At 47.0% G+C, this 16,580-nt stretch overlaps 1 protein-coding gene and 1 long non-coding RNA gene across 4 annotated transcripts in view; both read right to left on the bottom strand.

Annotated features, from left to right (window-relative positions):
* Nucleotides 1-1,151: 1,151 nt before the first annotated feature.
* On the bottom strand, nucleotides 1,152-1,859 carry LOC144687636 (uncharacterized). Its single transcript, XR_013578182.1, has 2 exons — nucleotides 1,727-1,859; nucleotides 1,152-1,637 (listed from the first exon to the last, which is right to left on the bottom strand). It is a non-coding gene; the product is annotated as an uncharacterized LOC144687636 (long non-coding RNA).
* Nucleotides 1,860-2,667: 808 nt separating this feature from the next.
* Nucleotides 2,668-16,580, bottom strand: part of susd2 (sushi domain containing 2) — a 125,824-nt gene continuing 111,911 nt past the window's right edge. The window contains exons 15-16 of one of the 3 annotated variants that reach the window (XM_078554005.1): nucleotides 13,685-13,768; nucleotides 4,694-4,773 (exon numbers count right to left, since the gene is read on the bottom strand). In XM_078554005.1, coding sequence (XP_078410131.1) covers nucleotides 13,705-13,768 — 64 coding nt within the window. In that variant the 3' untranslated portion in view covers nucleotides 4,694-4,773; nucleotides 13,685-13,704. Of the gene's footprint in view, nucleotides 4,774-13,683; nucleotides 13,769-16,580 lie in introns of those variants that run through there. The other 2 variants (XM_078554004.1, XM_078554006.1) reach the window with 2 other exon arrangements.

The raw sequence follows: 16,580 nt of genomic DNA, 5'->3' as shown, positions 1-16,580 counted from the left end.
AAAAAGAAATGCATTCACTTTGTGTCCATATGCTGGTGATATATAAATCCCATCGAGGTTTAATTTTCTTGACTCCTTTTGAAAAAACAGTAACAGAAATGATTCAGTTTGGACAACTGGGAGAATTCAATCACTTCTGTCTTCAAATGTTGCCTAGGTTAATGAAATGAAAGTCTCTTCTCTTCATTGGTTGTAAGGATTTGTAATAGTTTGGACAATCTCTACCTAGTTTTGAGTGAGCATGACCTGCAGTGTAAAATGCCAATCAGCTTGGCACTCTCACTCAGAGACACCAAGGAGTTGGGGAGAAATTTTTTGTGTGCCAAATGCAATAAAAGCATCCATGTATTTTCTTTTTATAAAGGTTACACCTTGCACACAAAGGAAAACTTTCTGCCCAATTCCCCTTCCAAAGATAGCCGGTCTGGGAAATGAGACAAAATCACTGAGTGTTTCCGTTCTGAGCTTGCGTCTAAGGTAGATGGCGGGGTGGGATGATTGTATCTCTGGTGTGAAATTGGGCATTGGTGCAAAACAAGCAATAGTGAATTGGCAGCCTTGTTTGACCCTTGGCCCGGATTTTCTTTTCCACTGGCCGATTGAGCAGAGTGGGCTTGGAGAGATTCCTGCAAATGATTGGGTGAAGGAGCTAGCCTAATCTGAAGGTGCTTGCATCTGGCCACTTCCTCATTTCTGTTGTGTGCCTATCAGTTTGGCTTTCTTATCCTGCTATGTTCAGTAACTTCCAGATACCAGCTGTGCTCACCTTGAATCAAGAGTTTTATGGCATCGACTGAAAGGACAAATACGTATGTTAAAATTAATAATGAGTCTTTCATTACTCTATTTTAAAAGCCATTGACAGTTAGGTTCGCTCTGTGTGAGGGAGGTACTGATTGTAATGCTTAGCACCCTTTTGTTAAATGGGATCTCAGTGAAATTGTATTGCTGAAAAGGGCCACCCTCTTTGATAAGAGTTTTCATGAAGGAAGACGCCTTCTTTGAAAGGGGTCCTCATTGGGAAGCACCATCTTGTGAGGAGACCTGGTGGCGATTGCTCTCCACGAGGGAAACCGCAGTGACGAATCTTCTGTGGAATAAATTGCACATTGCTACAGAAGACTGAATGTCAAAGTGGACGAATGCATATGTCAGGTAAAAAATAAATTTGTGTTGTTTTTAATTAGGTCAGCAGTAAATGATAAATTCAATCATGAAAAAGACTGCATAATGTTACATTTTGAACTAATAGCCTTATTGTGCAAAATGGCAGCTTAGGTTGCTTAGGCAAGAACTCTGAAAAGCTGCTACATTCCACAATCACACAATGCTATAAAAATGAACCAAATTGGCTAGATGTTCTCTTATTCTATTTTTAAAAATTAAGAGAGAAACAGGTGGACGTGTGAGACACAGTGGGTAGAAAGCATTATATCTTTTTATGCGTTGGGACCTGGTTTGAAAGTTGCCAGACTGATGGGATGAAAATTTCACGCAGTCTGCTAACTGGAAGAAGCTTGCAGTCATTTTTAATGGAGGCAACAGGGGTCTCGCCTGTCGGTTGGAGAGCCGGCGAGAGCCCTGTGTCACCTCTTTTCGGGAAGGACCGCCACATTAAGTGCCAATCAGGCACTTAACTGGGCAACAGGGGGGGCCTTCCCAGGGATCAAGGACCCCACAGGTGGAAGTCCCACCCATTGAGAGCTGCCTGCCAACAGACGCTGACAACTCTTCAACGTTCATCAGCGCCACCAGGGAGGTGTTGCTTGCTGCCAGTACTACACTCAACCCAGGCTCAGGATTGCCAATGGACCCAGGCACTGATGAGTGAGGGTGTCGCAGGGGAAGGGTCATGGGGGAGGCGGGAGGGAGGTCGGGCAGCAAGGTTGGGGGGTGGGGGGGTGTGTGGGGTGCTCTCAGCAGGCCTCCCCTTCCTAACGCCAGGTCCTTGGACCAGGCACTGAAAACCTTTGAATGAGGGACCCCTCCCCACTCCCGGAAGCCGACAAGCAACCCAAAAGAGTTTGCTTTTTGGGCTTCCCACATGGCAAGCGCTCCCCCACCCAGCCCACCCGCCTCAGGGTGAATAGCAGCGATGGTGGCATGAGGCCCTAAAGCGGGTCTTCGCGACACAAACTTAATCAGGGCAGAGGCGGGGTCCCAACCATCATCCTCACCCCAGCCGAATGCCCCTCGCCACCAAACTTGCCTTTGGGGGAGGGCATTAAATTCCGTCCTTGGAATGAAACAAGCTTGGACAGCCACAGGGTAATGAATGCATGACCATAAACAAAACAAAAACTTCCAAAAATTTGGCACTCTTGATCTGAAAGGCCACGAGGAGTGTTGTTGTGGGGAATGGAGTTTCACAGTGCTGTGGTTGTCAATCAGAATGGAGGTTAAGTCCTGGAGCTGAATTTTCCCGGCTCTATGGGAGTGGGCTTGGAGGCAGGGAGGGAGTGGGATGAGAAAATAGGGTGGAACCCATGTCGGCACAGCTTGCCAATGCATTCCCACTGGCAGGGAGTGGGATAAGCTGCCCGTTCCCCAGAGGCAGGCAATCTCTGGAGATGGTTAATGCCCCAATTTGTTGCAATTTAGAGGACTTGCCAGCATTTTTACACTGGAGGATCACCCCCCACCACCCACCTCCCCCCCCACCCCCACCCTGGAAGGAGCCATCAACTCCATGGAGACAGCCTCCCTGCTGCAGGCTGGGCAGCCATCGGAACCAGAGGCTCCACGCCCAAAAGGGGAGGCTGCCAACAGGGAAGGCCATACCCTTGGCCCAAATGATACAACCAGAGGTGGGGTTACCCTTCAATTCAAGGAGCCTAATGGCTTTGCAACTAATATTTTGTAATTTATATCCATCTCTCTGAGGACACCTCTGTGTTTAGCCACCCCCCCCCCACCCCACCCCCGCCATGGTCCCTGACCTGCCTCAGCAGCGTCCACATCTCCCAATAGGGCTACTGAGGCTCCAGAGCTGCCAGCCCTCTGACTGGGTCAGCAGCGTTGGGATCCTGTCCACCATCCTCAATGGGACACTGAGTACAGACGCAGCCAATCAGGAGGCCACCTCCGGGAAAACTGCACCAGTGGTGTGCTGCCGGAAAGTGGGTGTTCAGGAGCTCCATTTGGTCCTGACAAAGGATTCTGAAGCCCGTGGGAAAATCCAGCCCATGCAGTTGGGGCAGTAGGCAGTGGAGAGGAAGTTTCATTACAAAACTCAATTGTGCTGTAGCTGCCCTTAGAGTGCTTAGTGCAAAAGCTGCTAGGAGTGCAGAAAAATTACATGATTCATAGTCATGGAATAAGCTTGTCTTGAGAAGGAGAGTGAGCCAATGGAGCTCTGATAGATTTCTTCAAAAGTCTCAAAGGGGAGGTTTTACCCCTCGTCGGGTTGGCACGGCTGGCGGGCCTGTGAGCGGCCACGCAACGGTCTGCCACCTGTGATCGTACCCCAACCACGAGTTTACGCTGGCTGGCCAATTAACGGCCAGCCAGCATGAATTCTTTGCTGAAATAGCTCAGTGCTGCCTGGGTGGGGGCGGGAGGAGGGCGAGCGCGGAAGTCAGTGCATGTGCGCAGGTGCGCTCAGTGAAAGCTCCCTGAAGGCACACAGAGCTGCCTCAGGGAGCTGAAGATTCCTAACATTAAAAATAAAGATTTTAAAATTAAGGTTAACATGTCCCCTCGTGTGACTCTGTCACATGAGGGGACATGTTAAGGATGTGATTTAAAAATTTTTGTTTTATTTTTAAATAACATCGGAAACCTCATACCGCCCGTGGACAAGTTTCCTCAAAAATCCAAAGGCCACTTGGCCTTTTCGCCCGCCCGCCTAACGTAAGGTTGGGCGGGCAGGGAAAAATTCACTTTAACTAATTTATTAATGGGCTTAACGGCCCTCTTAATTGTCGGTGGGCGCGCTGCCAACTCCCGCGTGTGCCCGCCAGCCATAATATCGTGCAAGTGCGCGATGACGTCGGGACACTCGCCAGACGTCATCGTGCGCTATTTCAAGCTCATGCATGTTGGGCACCACCCGCATGCTGAGCTGAAAATCCAGCCCAAAGAAAATTAAAATAGGAAGAATGAGGAAATAGGACTCATCGCGAGGCCAGAAAAAGTTAAGGATCAACTTCACTTCTGGATCTCTTTGTGCAACAGGAAAATAAGGGAGTCCCTTCACTCCCACTCCCAAGGGAAAGGCAGTGCTTAGGGTTGGTGCTAGACATAGGGCAGTAAGAGGAAGGAGCAGCAAGGTCAGAGTGAACAGCAGACTGAAGATTATAATCAGTGCACTGATAAATCTAAACGCGTCGATACTCTCAAACCTGTCAATCAGGCCAGCCTTGCACTGAGCAATCAGTCCTGTGGCTGGTATTGATACTGCTACAGGCTGGGCTGATTGGATGTTTTGGCTGGCCCAGAAAACGTAGGCATCATAGAAAATGATCATTTAAATTCCTCTAAACAGGACACAGCCAGAATTAATTTGTCAACAGTGGCCCACTGCTGTCTGAAAGATTATCCAACGCGTTCTGAAAAATGTGTAATCCCTTTTTCCGGAGGCTTCTGAAATTAAAAAAGTGAGAGAGATCCATCTCCCAGACAGTGTTTGCTGGGCTGACTGCAAGTCAGAGAGGATGTCCATGCTGAGGGTGAGGGGGAGAGGGGTTCGTTCTTTAGTGTTACATAGTTTCAGTTTTCTCCGTGCTGGTATTTTGATACTCATGAGAAGTGTCAGCCATTTTGGCTTTTTTCCTGCAAAGGGATAAGAAAGAAAAATGATGAATAATGTTGCCTTGCTCAATCAAATGACAAAGGATGAGCTAGACCATCTGAAAATAAGAATGGATATATGACTTAAATGGAACAAGCCAAAAATACACAGCAGGTCAGGCAGCATCTACAGAGTTAACGTTTCAGTTCAATAATCTTTCATCAGAACTGGGGAGAAAAGTCAGGATTGTAACAGGTTTTGATTAAGTATGGAGGCAGGGTAAAGAGGGAAGGGATGAATGAGCAAAGAGATGGTCTGTTACAGGGTGGAAGGCAAAAGTGATTAAAGAACGAGCGATTAAAGGAGAAAATGGGTGCCGGTGGAAGGCAAGAGGGGGTGATAATGGGACAAATAAAGAAATGAAAGATGTGTCTAGAGAGCTGATGATGAAAAAAGGCAGAGTCATCACCAACAATTGCTGTCTGAAAAAAATAGGAGAGGTGATTATGATGTTAAATTGTTGAACTCAATGTTGGCCCCAATTTTACATGACCTCTCCACCCCCTCTGGGAATACACTGGGAGGTGGGGCTGGGGGTGTAAAATCAGATGGGGATGGCAGAGGATTGAAGTCCCTGTTGTCTATTCACCTCTGCTGGTATTTAGTCAGTGGCAGGGTAGGTGGTGGGCAGTCTATCCCATCTTAGACCAACTGAGGCCCGTAGGTGGCCAGATAATGACCACTTAAGGGCCTCTTCCTGCCACCACTGGTGTTCTACCTGTGGCAGATGGGCGTTTCATCACCTGGGGAGGCCACTCAGTAAAATCTGGCAGCCTCCATGTGGGCTCTGTGGGGGTATCCCTCCTGACCGGGTATCCTGTGGCACTCGGAGGCATGCCCCTCAACCCCCACCCCCCACCACCCCCACACCAGTGGAAAGAGCTGCCTCTGTTGGAAGACCACCCGGCCCTTGTGATTGGCCTCTTCCCACCACTTGCAGGGGCCTCAGCGAGCCCTGACTCCAATTATCTGCACTCTAAGACTCCTTCACTGTAGCTGGTCTGGGGACTGCTGCATTCTTAGCATTGGCCTCTGCCCCTGGTGGCACAGCCGGGAATAAAGAACTCCCAGCCCTTTGATTGGCTATCAGATCTACAAGGCGGGTCATCCTTCTTCAGAGGGCCGGCAGCCACAACTGCCAGCAAGTAATTAGGCAGCAGTTGTAGCTTCCATGGCCTGCAGAGATAGGCTTGCCCCTGACTTTACAGCCAGGGTACAGTGAGCAGGGTCACCACCTTCACGTCAAATCCAGGCTGTTAAGTCTGGAAAGCTATAAAATGTCTAATTAAAAAACTGGGCCCTCAACCATGTCCTTCCCAATTCCCGAATTTCTGCTCTCACTCCTTGCCCTCCCTCCCAGGGCCACCATAGGGCTCCTATTGTCCTCACCTTCCCACCCAGCTGACACCTTCCCATACAAGAGAAGGAGATGCAACACTTACTCTTTTACCTCCTCCCTTCCCACTGTCCAAGGCCCAAAACAGTTCTTCCTGGTGAAAAAGAGATTTACTTGTACTACTTTCACTTTAGTTTACTGTATTTGCTATTCACCATATGGTCTCCTCTACACTGGGAACACGATGCACAGTGACCCTGAGTTACCGGTTGCATGTCATTTTAATTCTCTGCCACTCTCACTCTGATCTCCTGTCTTCAGCCTCCTTTGGGCAGGGTTGCTTCTCCTGTGCTTGCATGGGAAGGTGCCATAAGAAGGAGGAATTAAGCGTGTTATGGGTGGACCAGGGTCTTGCACAGCACCTTCAGAGTGCTGAAAGGGGTGGGGAAGATATGTTTGTTGGTTGCATCATACTGGAGATGGTACAAATGGTGGAGGATAATCCATTAAATGAGGAGGCTGGTGGGGTGGAAGGTGAGGACAAGGGGAACCCTATCATGGTTCTGGAAGGGGTGAGTGCAGCATGAAATGGGATGGAGACAATTGATTGCCCTGACTCTTAGCCAGGTACCTTACAGCCTTCCAGAATCAACAATATCAGATCATATCCATTGCTCCCATTTTCAGACAGCAGCTGTGGGTAATGATTCTGTTGTTGCAATATGGCTCCCTTCTTTTTCACTTGTCCCATTACCACCTCCATCGCCTTGAACCATCAGCCCTTTTGTCAATCAATCTTCTCTAACTTCCACCATGTTGTGTCTGTTCTTTCATCCCCTCCCCTTTTCCCTTTCTCTCTACCTGCTTAAAACCTGTCAAATCTTTATTTTTTTCGCTTCTAATGAAAGGTCATTGACCTGAAAAATTAGTTTGGTTTCTCTTGCCACAGATGCTGCTTGGTCTGGTAAGTATTTCCAATTTTTTCTGTTTTTATTGCAATCGTCCAGCATCCACAGTATTTTGCTTTCCTCTGGTTGTAAGCGAATAAGATTATACTCTTAAAATGATCAAAGTACCTATTCCATTCACCTAGCACCTAGGATCTTTAAAAGCAACAAGGAATGAAAATAATGAAGCCTTAAGCAATATTTTTGGACCAAATTCTTAAGGATTGGATAGCAGCTGATAGAACTTTTATTTTTGAAAGGGTCAGGATAAACTTTCTTCCATTTAACTCTTAATAGGGTTCCTTGACAGCCTATACTCACACAGTCACACTAAGACATACCGCTTAAACCAGCTGCACTCATATAGAAGGTTCTCTTTAAAGACCCCTGTGCTCACTCCAAAACCAGGACAAGATAGCTCACCTTGTTGCATCACATATCTTTTGCCATCCTGGGAACTTGTGTAGGGCCATTAAAGGCCCACATGAATGCTGCATGGTACTTGTATGCTGGCCAATTGTATCACCATGACAGGCCATAAGAAACCATTTCATCAATCTCTTTATGACTGCAGATAAAACATGCCTACACATAGAAGGAAGTGTTTGCAAACGGAAGAGGCCACATCAAAGCTCAGGTCCTCAACACTCCTGGGAGAATTCCTGGATGTAGAGGGCCAACACTATGTAGTCTCCTTTGGAGAGGCGAGGCACTAAACATCTCCTTGTGCTCTGAGCTAAAAAACACCTCTTCACCCTCCACCTGCCAGTGGGTAGAAGGAATACACACGCTACCCATTCAGTTATACCATCCTAAATGGGAGGGGGAGGCAATTAATATTCTCATCCTTGTTTTCAACTTTGTCCATAGCCTTGCCCCCTCCCTCTCTCTATATAACCCTCCTCAGCCTTATAACCCTCCAAGATCTCTGCATTCCTCCAATTTTAACCTCTTACACATTCCTGATTTCCTTTGCTCCACAATGGCAGCTGTACCTTCAGCTGCCTGGGCCCGAAACTTTGGAATTATCTCTTTAAACCTCTCCACATCTCTACCTCTCCTCCTCTGAGGTGCTCCTTAAATCCTTTGTTCTTTGATTAGGGCTACACTGCCCTAATGTCCCCTTCTGTGACTCCATGTCAAATTTTTGTCTGAGTAGACTCCTTTGAAGCACCTTGGGATATTTCACCATATTAAAGGAGCTACATAAATGCAAGCTGTTGAAAACTGAAATTTGAAGCAAAAATAAAACTGCAATCTAAGCAAAATGCACAATGACAGTGAAGTACAAAAAAAATGTGCTGCCCAAGAAAATCTGCTAATTCACCGCAAAAGGTCAAGCAGTGCAGCTTTAACAGTACTTGTGGTGGCAGCACCCTGACAGAAGACACTCAGTGATAGGTTCACAGCTAGGCCACAACGTATAGTAATTCCTGGGGCAGCCAGCACCGACATTTGACCCGAAAGAAAAGCCCTGAGAGTCACTGCAACACCAGTGCAGGCCTATCGGGTCAGTGTAAAATGGACATAAGGCACTGAAATTCCAACGGAAAGTGGACGTAGTACCAGAGGCGGGCGAGCCCACAAATTTCCTGTAACTGGCTGACGTGCCACCATTGTCCCACTTCTGGCCAATTTTCATTGAGACTGGGTTGCAGGGTTCGGAGGGGGGTGGGGGGGGGTTAGTGGGGAGGGGGTGGTGGAGCGATGGTTACTCTTCAGCCAGTGGAAGGTAGCCAATTAGGTCAATTAAATTGCCCATTGTCAGAAACTGTCTGGAATTTTCCAGATAACGGACGGACTCCCAGCTGAGGTCGAGGCCCGGCCAATGAATTGAGGTAACCTCCTGGTGGCAGACCGGGGGCTATCAATGCTTTATTGAATTTAACCCTGTCTCCCCCCAACAGCCGTGAATGCCAGAAGGTTACAACTGCAGCTTCTGGCTGTCTTGTGGAGGGGTTCCGTCTCTACAAAGACAGTGTAGCCACTTTTTATTTTTAATCTCTGAAAAAGTCTTCAAAGAGTGCCTCCACTTTGAGGCACCCTCTCATTCCCCTACCTACATCGGCAGCTCCTACCTTTTACAGTGGGGCCGCTGATCTTTCTGCTGGGGGCTGTCCCATTGGCTCTCCAGCCTTGAGAGCCCACCTCCTGTCCTTAATTGGGCAAGGCTGCCAGACTTCCTTGAAAATTGTCCTCTGGGTCCCTGAGCTGATTATTTTGGGTTCCCAGCCTGTATTTCCTCACAACAGCAGGATTGGATAGGAACAAAATTTTCACCCAAGGTCACTGTGCCCACCTTTCTGCTCCATTGATGGTTGGTTTTCTGAACCCCTCTGTCCCAGGTTTTCTGCACCCTCTTCGCCTGCTCCCATTTCCATTTCCTGTGCCAGGTTTATGATTCCTTCTGGGCTCAGTTTTCCTTTCCCTCTGCATCTCTCAGTTTTACGATTACTGTACCTGTGCCACCAGGAGCGGATGCAGTATTTAAATTCCAAGAAGATGTTATGCCATGAACAAATTATATCAGTCATGTCGACTTCCTCCTCCCCTATTTCACTAGGTTGATACCTCTATTAAAGTGGCTGACAGAGGAAGCTGATACAAGTTATGTACTGCTGTCAGTCTCCATTCCCAGACTTTGATGAAGAGCTAGGTAAGTGGGGTTAGTTTATGAATAATAAATGGGTTTGTCAAGCACAATAGTTTTATCCTGTGGCTGGTGCACCTGGCAGTTCACATTAGGACCATGGATGAGTCACCTGTGGAATTCATGATCTAACTTACAGACTTCTTTTGGCTAGACAAGCGTCTGAAAGATACCGAACTCATCACCGCACTTAACAGTCTCCAAACAAATCACAGAGGGGCCCACATAAGCAGAGTTCCCATTTGTCCAAAACAGACTGTGCACATATAACCCCCTCCTCTCACCCCACTTAGATAAAGAACCTAGGCATGGGGTTTAGCACGAACTAATGCATAGTACAACCAAGGGTTAAAAGTATTCCTGCCTGCCCAACAGTGTCTGCACTTCAAAGTGAGTAATTTACTGGCTGTGAAACATCTTGGACTACCCTGAGGATGAGGAGGCTCCATATTTGTTTTTTCTCTTACTCGCCTTGGGCACAATATTCTCCCCGTTGAACTCCCCATTTGGCTGCAATACATTCGGTGCAGGGAAGTTATTTCTGAACCAGTGGAGAAGTGTTTCAAACTGGCCATCTGTTATCTCCATATGATTAAGGAACAACATTTCAGCAAACACAGAATTACAGTCAGCTCATAAATGTTAAATGTGATGATAGTGTATGATATTATTTCATTTATTCCCCATTGATTTATGGTATATACAGGAATATTATAGTCCGTTAAAGCCATCTTTCAATGTAATACTCTCCTTAAAGCAGACAGCCCTGCTAATGGCCTCATAATTAAAGTATAGAACTGAGCTGTACTAACAGTAAAGTCTTAGGTTCAACCCACAGTCAGTAATGATTTAACTGGGGCAACAGCTCAGGCTCTAGACTTGTCCTCAGTGGCCTGGGAAGGGAGAGTGGGGGACAGGATCCCACCCGTGATCACTAACCAGTGACTCCAGTGGAAACTACACACGTGGACATTACAGGAGATCGGGGTCAGGTTTGGCTGTGATGCCCCCAGTGGTTAAATAGCACATCAGATCACACGTTTCTAAACTCACACATAAAGAATGGGAAAGAGGGTAAGGTGGAGCAGGGTGGCCTGTGCATACTCCAGAACAAATCAGTACCACCAATAGAAGTAGAAAATCTTCCTCTTCTTTGATGCTTGACACTGAATCACAGTTCTAGCAGAGAGGGGAAACTGACAGCATTGACAGAATATACAAATCTCATCAGCCAGAGTTTACACTGGGAATGAGAAGAACTGAGCGTGGATGAGAATAACCACAGACTGCATTTATATAGCACATTTCATAGCTTCAGATTGTGAACTCAAGTCTGCTCTAGATCTAGATCCCACAGAGGTATGTGTCTCTGCGCTGGTGGAGGGTGTGGGTAAGCGCTGAGATGGATCTTCCAGGCTGCTTATTTCCAGGCCCAGGAGCAGATTCACGAGGAGGTCCTCCACACCGGGTGCCCATAGATCAGAAGCGTGGGTCTGAAGTGCAAAAGGCAGCCAGTTTTATCCCCCACCTGATTTTCTTTCCAATTAGAGTCACAACTGCTAAAGGCCAAATACACCCCCTTGGAGTCTTATCTTGAGTATCTTTTATAAAATATAATTTGTGGCAAGAAGGTTCACTATAATGCCTGGGAATTTCCTCAGAGCTGCTCTACTCAGCAGCCATTACTTTGCCAGAGGTGAGATGTCAAGCGCATTTACCTAACGGTGAGTTTATAAATGTATACTTATCAAAAAGTATACCATCAGAAAGCTGAGTGGTGTAGGCCCGATCTGCCACCATATATGAGAATAACCCTTAAATGAGAGTTAGGCCCCTCATTAGCATTTTCAAGGACCCTAGCGCTTGTTCCGAGCAACCACTAGGGGCTCCTGGAAAAGTATCCTTAATGATATGGTAATGCAGGCACAGGTTGGGAGTAGAACGTTAAGCCTCAAAATTAGACCATTCTACATCCATTTTCCACACCGAAAATGGGCAGGACTGGAATGATGATACTAAGATATCTGCTGCTTCATAATATCTACTGTTGAGTGGATATAGACATAGAACTGTTATTAAGTGCCAATGAGCAAACGGACTGCTGGATTCACTTTGTATATAGCCAGTCAGCATTGCTGCTGGCCACTTGCTTCCCACCCACTCCACTCAGATGACAGCGGGGCCTGGGTTCCCATTTCCCTCTTGTTTGCTCTTTACTTGCTGTTCCCTGGGACCGCCTGGTAAAACCTTTTGCTAGGCCGAGGTTGGCAGTAGGAAATCCCTAAATAATGCAAATGAAGAAGGAGGACCTAGAGAAGTCTCCCTCAATCTTTCACCTGCTCAAGGCCTCAGGCCTAGTCAAGCCCTTCAGTGGGCAATGTCTTTAATCCTAGAGGCCCTGCAGTCTCTTTAATTTTTCTTCTGGTCTCTTCTGGTACTATTTCCATGCACTTCCAGTTGGCCTCCCACTTTCCACCCTCTGTAAGCTTGACGGCACATCCAAAACTCTGCTTCATGTGTCCTTACTCGCACCATGTCTTGTTCACCTATCACCCCTGTGCTCACTGGCCTACATTGGCTCCTAATTTAACTATTATTTTATTATTCATTCATGGCATTGCTGGCTAGGCCAGCATTTATTGCCCATCCCTAATTGCCCTTGAGAAGGTGGTAGTGAGCTGCCTTCCTGAACTACTGCGGTCCATGTGGTGTAGGTACACCCCCAGTGCTATTAGGGAGGGAGTGCCAGGATTTTGACCCAGCAACAGTGAAGGAACGGCGATATATTTCCAAGTCCAGGATGGTGAGTGGCTTGGAGGGGAATCTCTAGGTAGTGATGTTCCCATGTGTCTGCTGCCCTTATCCTTCTAGGTGGTAGTGGTCGTGGGTTTGGAAGGTGCTGTCTCAGGAGCCTTGGTGAACTCCTGCAGTCTCCTCCAGCCCTACAACCCTCTGAGATATCTGCACTGATCTAATTCTGGCCTCTTCAGCATCCCCAATTTTAATCCCTCCACCACTGGTTGCCATGTCTTTAGCTGCCTCGGTCCTAAGCTCAGGAATTCCCTCCCTAAACCTCTCAGTTTCTCTTTCATCTTTAAAACCTACCTCTTTGACCAAGATATTGGCTCTCTGCCCTCCTATCGCTTTATGTGGGCTCATTGTTTAATTTTGCTTTACGTTAACAATCCTGTGAAACATGTTGGGATGTTTTGTTATTGAAAGGTGCTATATAAATTGCTGATGTTACTGTAGGAGTGGCCTTTTGCAGCACCATCTTGGTGGTTCTTGGGCCTGCTAGCAGGCTTCCCTTTGAAAATTCTGTCATGAATACAGACCGACCCCCACCAAGGAGACTGTCTCAGGGTCATAGTCTGTTCAGAGGCCTAATGCCTGTTTCAGGCAGCCGCCTGCAGAACATCTGACGTCAGTATGGTGTTAGATATAAAGTAAGCTTCTTTGAGCAAAGTCCTGTAAATAATTGGTCATTTTTGACCCTGTCTTCCATCTGGTAACTGAGCAGAATGATGACCAATTTCTAACCCAAAAACCTTAGCGTTATTTAAGAGACAATTGAATGCTGGTTTGAGATGAATAAGGAAAAAGTAAGAGAATGGAAATAGGGACGTTTGCATTTCTGGACTGCCTTAGAAACTTTTTAGAAACAGTTAAAGTCACTTTAGACAAACACATTGGCCGGTTTACGCATGAACAATAAAGTTAACCTGTTCCTTGACTGTGTTGCTTGGGTTATGAATGTCAGCTAATCGTCACCAAGAGACCTCTCTGCTGCTCTTTGGAAAGTGTCACTGCATCTATTATATCCACCTGAACCACTAGGAATTTAGTTTAACGGCTGCTTCCAAGACAGGCTGAAGTACCTTCCCGGCCTGTATTTAACTTATGATATGCCCCCTCGTTATGTGTGCATAAACTCCCCCCCACCCCCCACCCTCCCTCACCTGTAAACTCACTGTATGGTTCAGGTAGAATTCACAGCACCAATACCCTCAGTGTATTTTTGCCTTCTTCCTCTTGAACCAGCTCTAGTGTATAAAAGGGGACAGAGATACTTGGGCACTAGCCAAAAGGTTTTAGAATAATTCCACTTGAGCATTCCTACCAAGAGTCCAGGGCTAGAAGCCTGGAACCAAGCCCTGGAACACAATGGAGAGAGTCTGCTGTTCTGCAATAGGGGTGGTGTTTCCCATTTTGTCAGACAACAGTTTGTGCACATACTCATCTCTTTAGATTAAAGGATACTCAATACACCTGGATGTAGGTTTTGTCCAACAATTGAAAGCTATTTCCTGCCAGGGAGTCTGTTTACAGTACAAGTCTCACAGTGCAATCCTTTTATCAGGCCATTTACATCTGTGCTTATAGAATATCCAAATGGTTGCAGTTGCCTTGCAATGGAACGCTCATTGTCATTTAGTTTTAAAGTCTGGGAGGTGCATTTTCTTTTTGGAGCAGTGATTTATTGCTGATTAAACAGTGTGTCAGCGTCAGCAGTCTGTCTCCACTGTCACCACTCCTTCTGTGTGAATCCGAAGGGGCCCTTCAAAAGGTTATTTTCAGGGGCCAGCAGAGTCAAGCTTGATGCTTGTCCTCATTCACTGTCCACACAAGTGCACTTTCCAGCAGGGATTCCTGGCCACCGCTAAGGAATGGAAACACTGGACGATTTCTCAACTAGCCCAGGGAAAATGAAACTCCTCTATGCTCAGCTGAGGTCAGGGGTCAGAGTTTCAATGTGGACTTGACAACCCAGCACCTGCATAAATCCCAGGTCCCAATCTCATGCCCAAGCTGCATCGCTCTTGCGACGCTATTTATAAATTCAAGTAGCCTAATTGGGCAGCAGGTGGGAGCTGCCTGCCTTGTGCCAATAGGGCAGGCGGCAGCCATGATGGGGCCTGCTATTGCCTTGCCAAAGGGTGTAGGTGGCCCACTTGAGGGCTGGCAGTATCCACGGCAATAAAAGTGGCCATGCAGCCTGTGGTCGAGCGCTGGAACTAATGCAAGGAAGTCCAGCAAAGGTCAGTTTTAAATAAATGAAGAGAAAGTTTCTGATGGCCCCCATTGAATGCAAGAGCTATACACGAACATGCACGAGATTGTTTGGGTTCATCGAATTAAAGCTTCAAATGCGAACTCACAGGCTCCTTAACAAGCTCATTGAGGAGGTTGATGAGCTGTTAACTGATGGGGGGGCATTCCCTGTTCCTTCCCCTGGTGTCCCTTTGAAAATTCAAAACCGACCCAGAAGGGTCATGATCCTGAGACTACCTCTGGAACTGTGACTTTTGAATCCTCCCCGTACCTGGGACCTTTTGAAAATTTGGTCCCTACTTTCTCAGCACCATCCGAGGAATCAAACTGTGGGCTTCCCTGGTGTGTATGACTCAAATTGGGGTTTTATTCTTGCCCACTGAGCCATTTAGGTTCACCAAGTTCATTCCTAGATTGGAGGGATTGCCCTATGAAAAATTATTTAATAGACTGGGCTTTTATTCTTTGGAGTTTAGAAGAACGAGAGGTGATCTCATTAAAACATATAAAATTCTTACAGGGCCTGACAGGGTAGATGCAGAAAGATGTTTCCCCTGAACGGGAGTCTAGAATAAGGGGACACTGTCTCAAAATAAGGGGCAGATCATTTAGGACTGAGAGGAGGAGGAATTTCTTCACTCAGAGGATGGTGAATCTTTGGAATCCTGGCCCCAGAGGGCTGTGGAAGCTCAATCACCGAGTATGTTCAAGACTGAGATCATTAGACTGCTACATTTTCTAAAAATTCATTCATGGGATTAGAGTGTCGCTGGCTAGGCCAGCATTTATTGCCCATCCCTAATTGCCCTTGAGAAGGTGGTGGTGAGCTGCATTCTTGAACTGCTGCAGTCCATATGGTGTAGGGAGGGAATTCCAGGATTTTGACTCAACCCAGTGAAGGAACAGCAATATATTTCCAAGTCAGGATGGTGAATGGCTTGCAGGGGAACTTTCAGGTGGTGGTGTTCCGATGTATCTGCAGCCCTTGCCCTTCTAGATGGTAGCAGTTGTGAGTTTGGAAGGTGCTGTCTCAGGAGGCTTGGTGAGTTCCTGCAGGGCATCTTGTAGATGATGCACGTTGCTACCACTGTGCGCCAGTAGTGGAGAGAGTGAATGTTTGTGAATGTGGTGCCAATCAAGTGCGTTGCTTTGTCCTGGACAGTGTCAAGCTTCTTGAGTGTTGTAGAAGCTGCACTCATCCAGACAAGTGGAGAGTATTCCCTCACACTCCTGACTTGTGATTTGTAGATGGTGGACAGGCTTTGGGGAGTCAGGTGGTGAGGTACTCACTGCAGGATTCCTAGCCTTTGACCTGCTCTTGTAGCCACAGTATTTATATGACTAGTCCAGTTCAGCATCTGGTCAATGGTAACCTCCAGGATGTAGATAGTGGAGGATTTAGTGATGGTAATGCCATTGACTCTCAAGGGCCGATGGTTAGATTCTCTATTGTTGGAGATAGTCATTGCCTGACACTTGTGTGGCATGAATGTCACTTGTCACTTGTCAGCCCAAGCCTGGATATTGTCCAGGTCTTCCTGCATTTGGACATGGACTGCTTCAGTCTTTGAATAGTCGCGAATGGTGCTGAACATCGTGCAATCATCAGCGAACATCCCCCCACTTCTGACCTCATGATGGAAGGAAGGTCATTGATGAAGCAGCTGAAGATGGTTGGGCCGAGGATACTACCCTGAGGAACTCCTGCAGTGATGTCCTGGAGCTGAGATGATTGACCTCCAACAACTACAACCATCTTCCTTTGTGCTATGTATGACTCCAACCAGCAGAGAGTTTTCCATC

Source organism: Cetorhinus maximus, chromosome 12 (assembly GCF_964194155.1).
Source record: "Cetorhinus maximus chromosome 12, sCetMax3.hap1.1, whole genome shotgun sequence".
Taxonomy (NCBI): domain Eukaryota; kingdom Metazoa; phylum Chordata; class Chondrichthyes; order Lamniformes; family Cetorhinidae; genus Cetorhinus; species Cetorhinus maximus.
The sequence above is the reverse complement of the archived record's forward strand: the minus strand, read 5'-3'. Positions and strand labels throughout refer to the sequence as shown.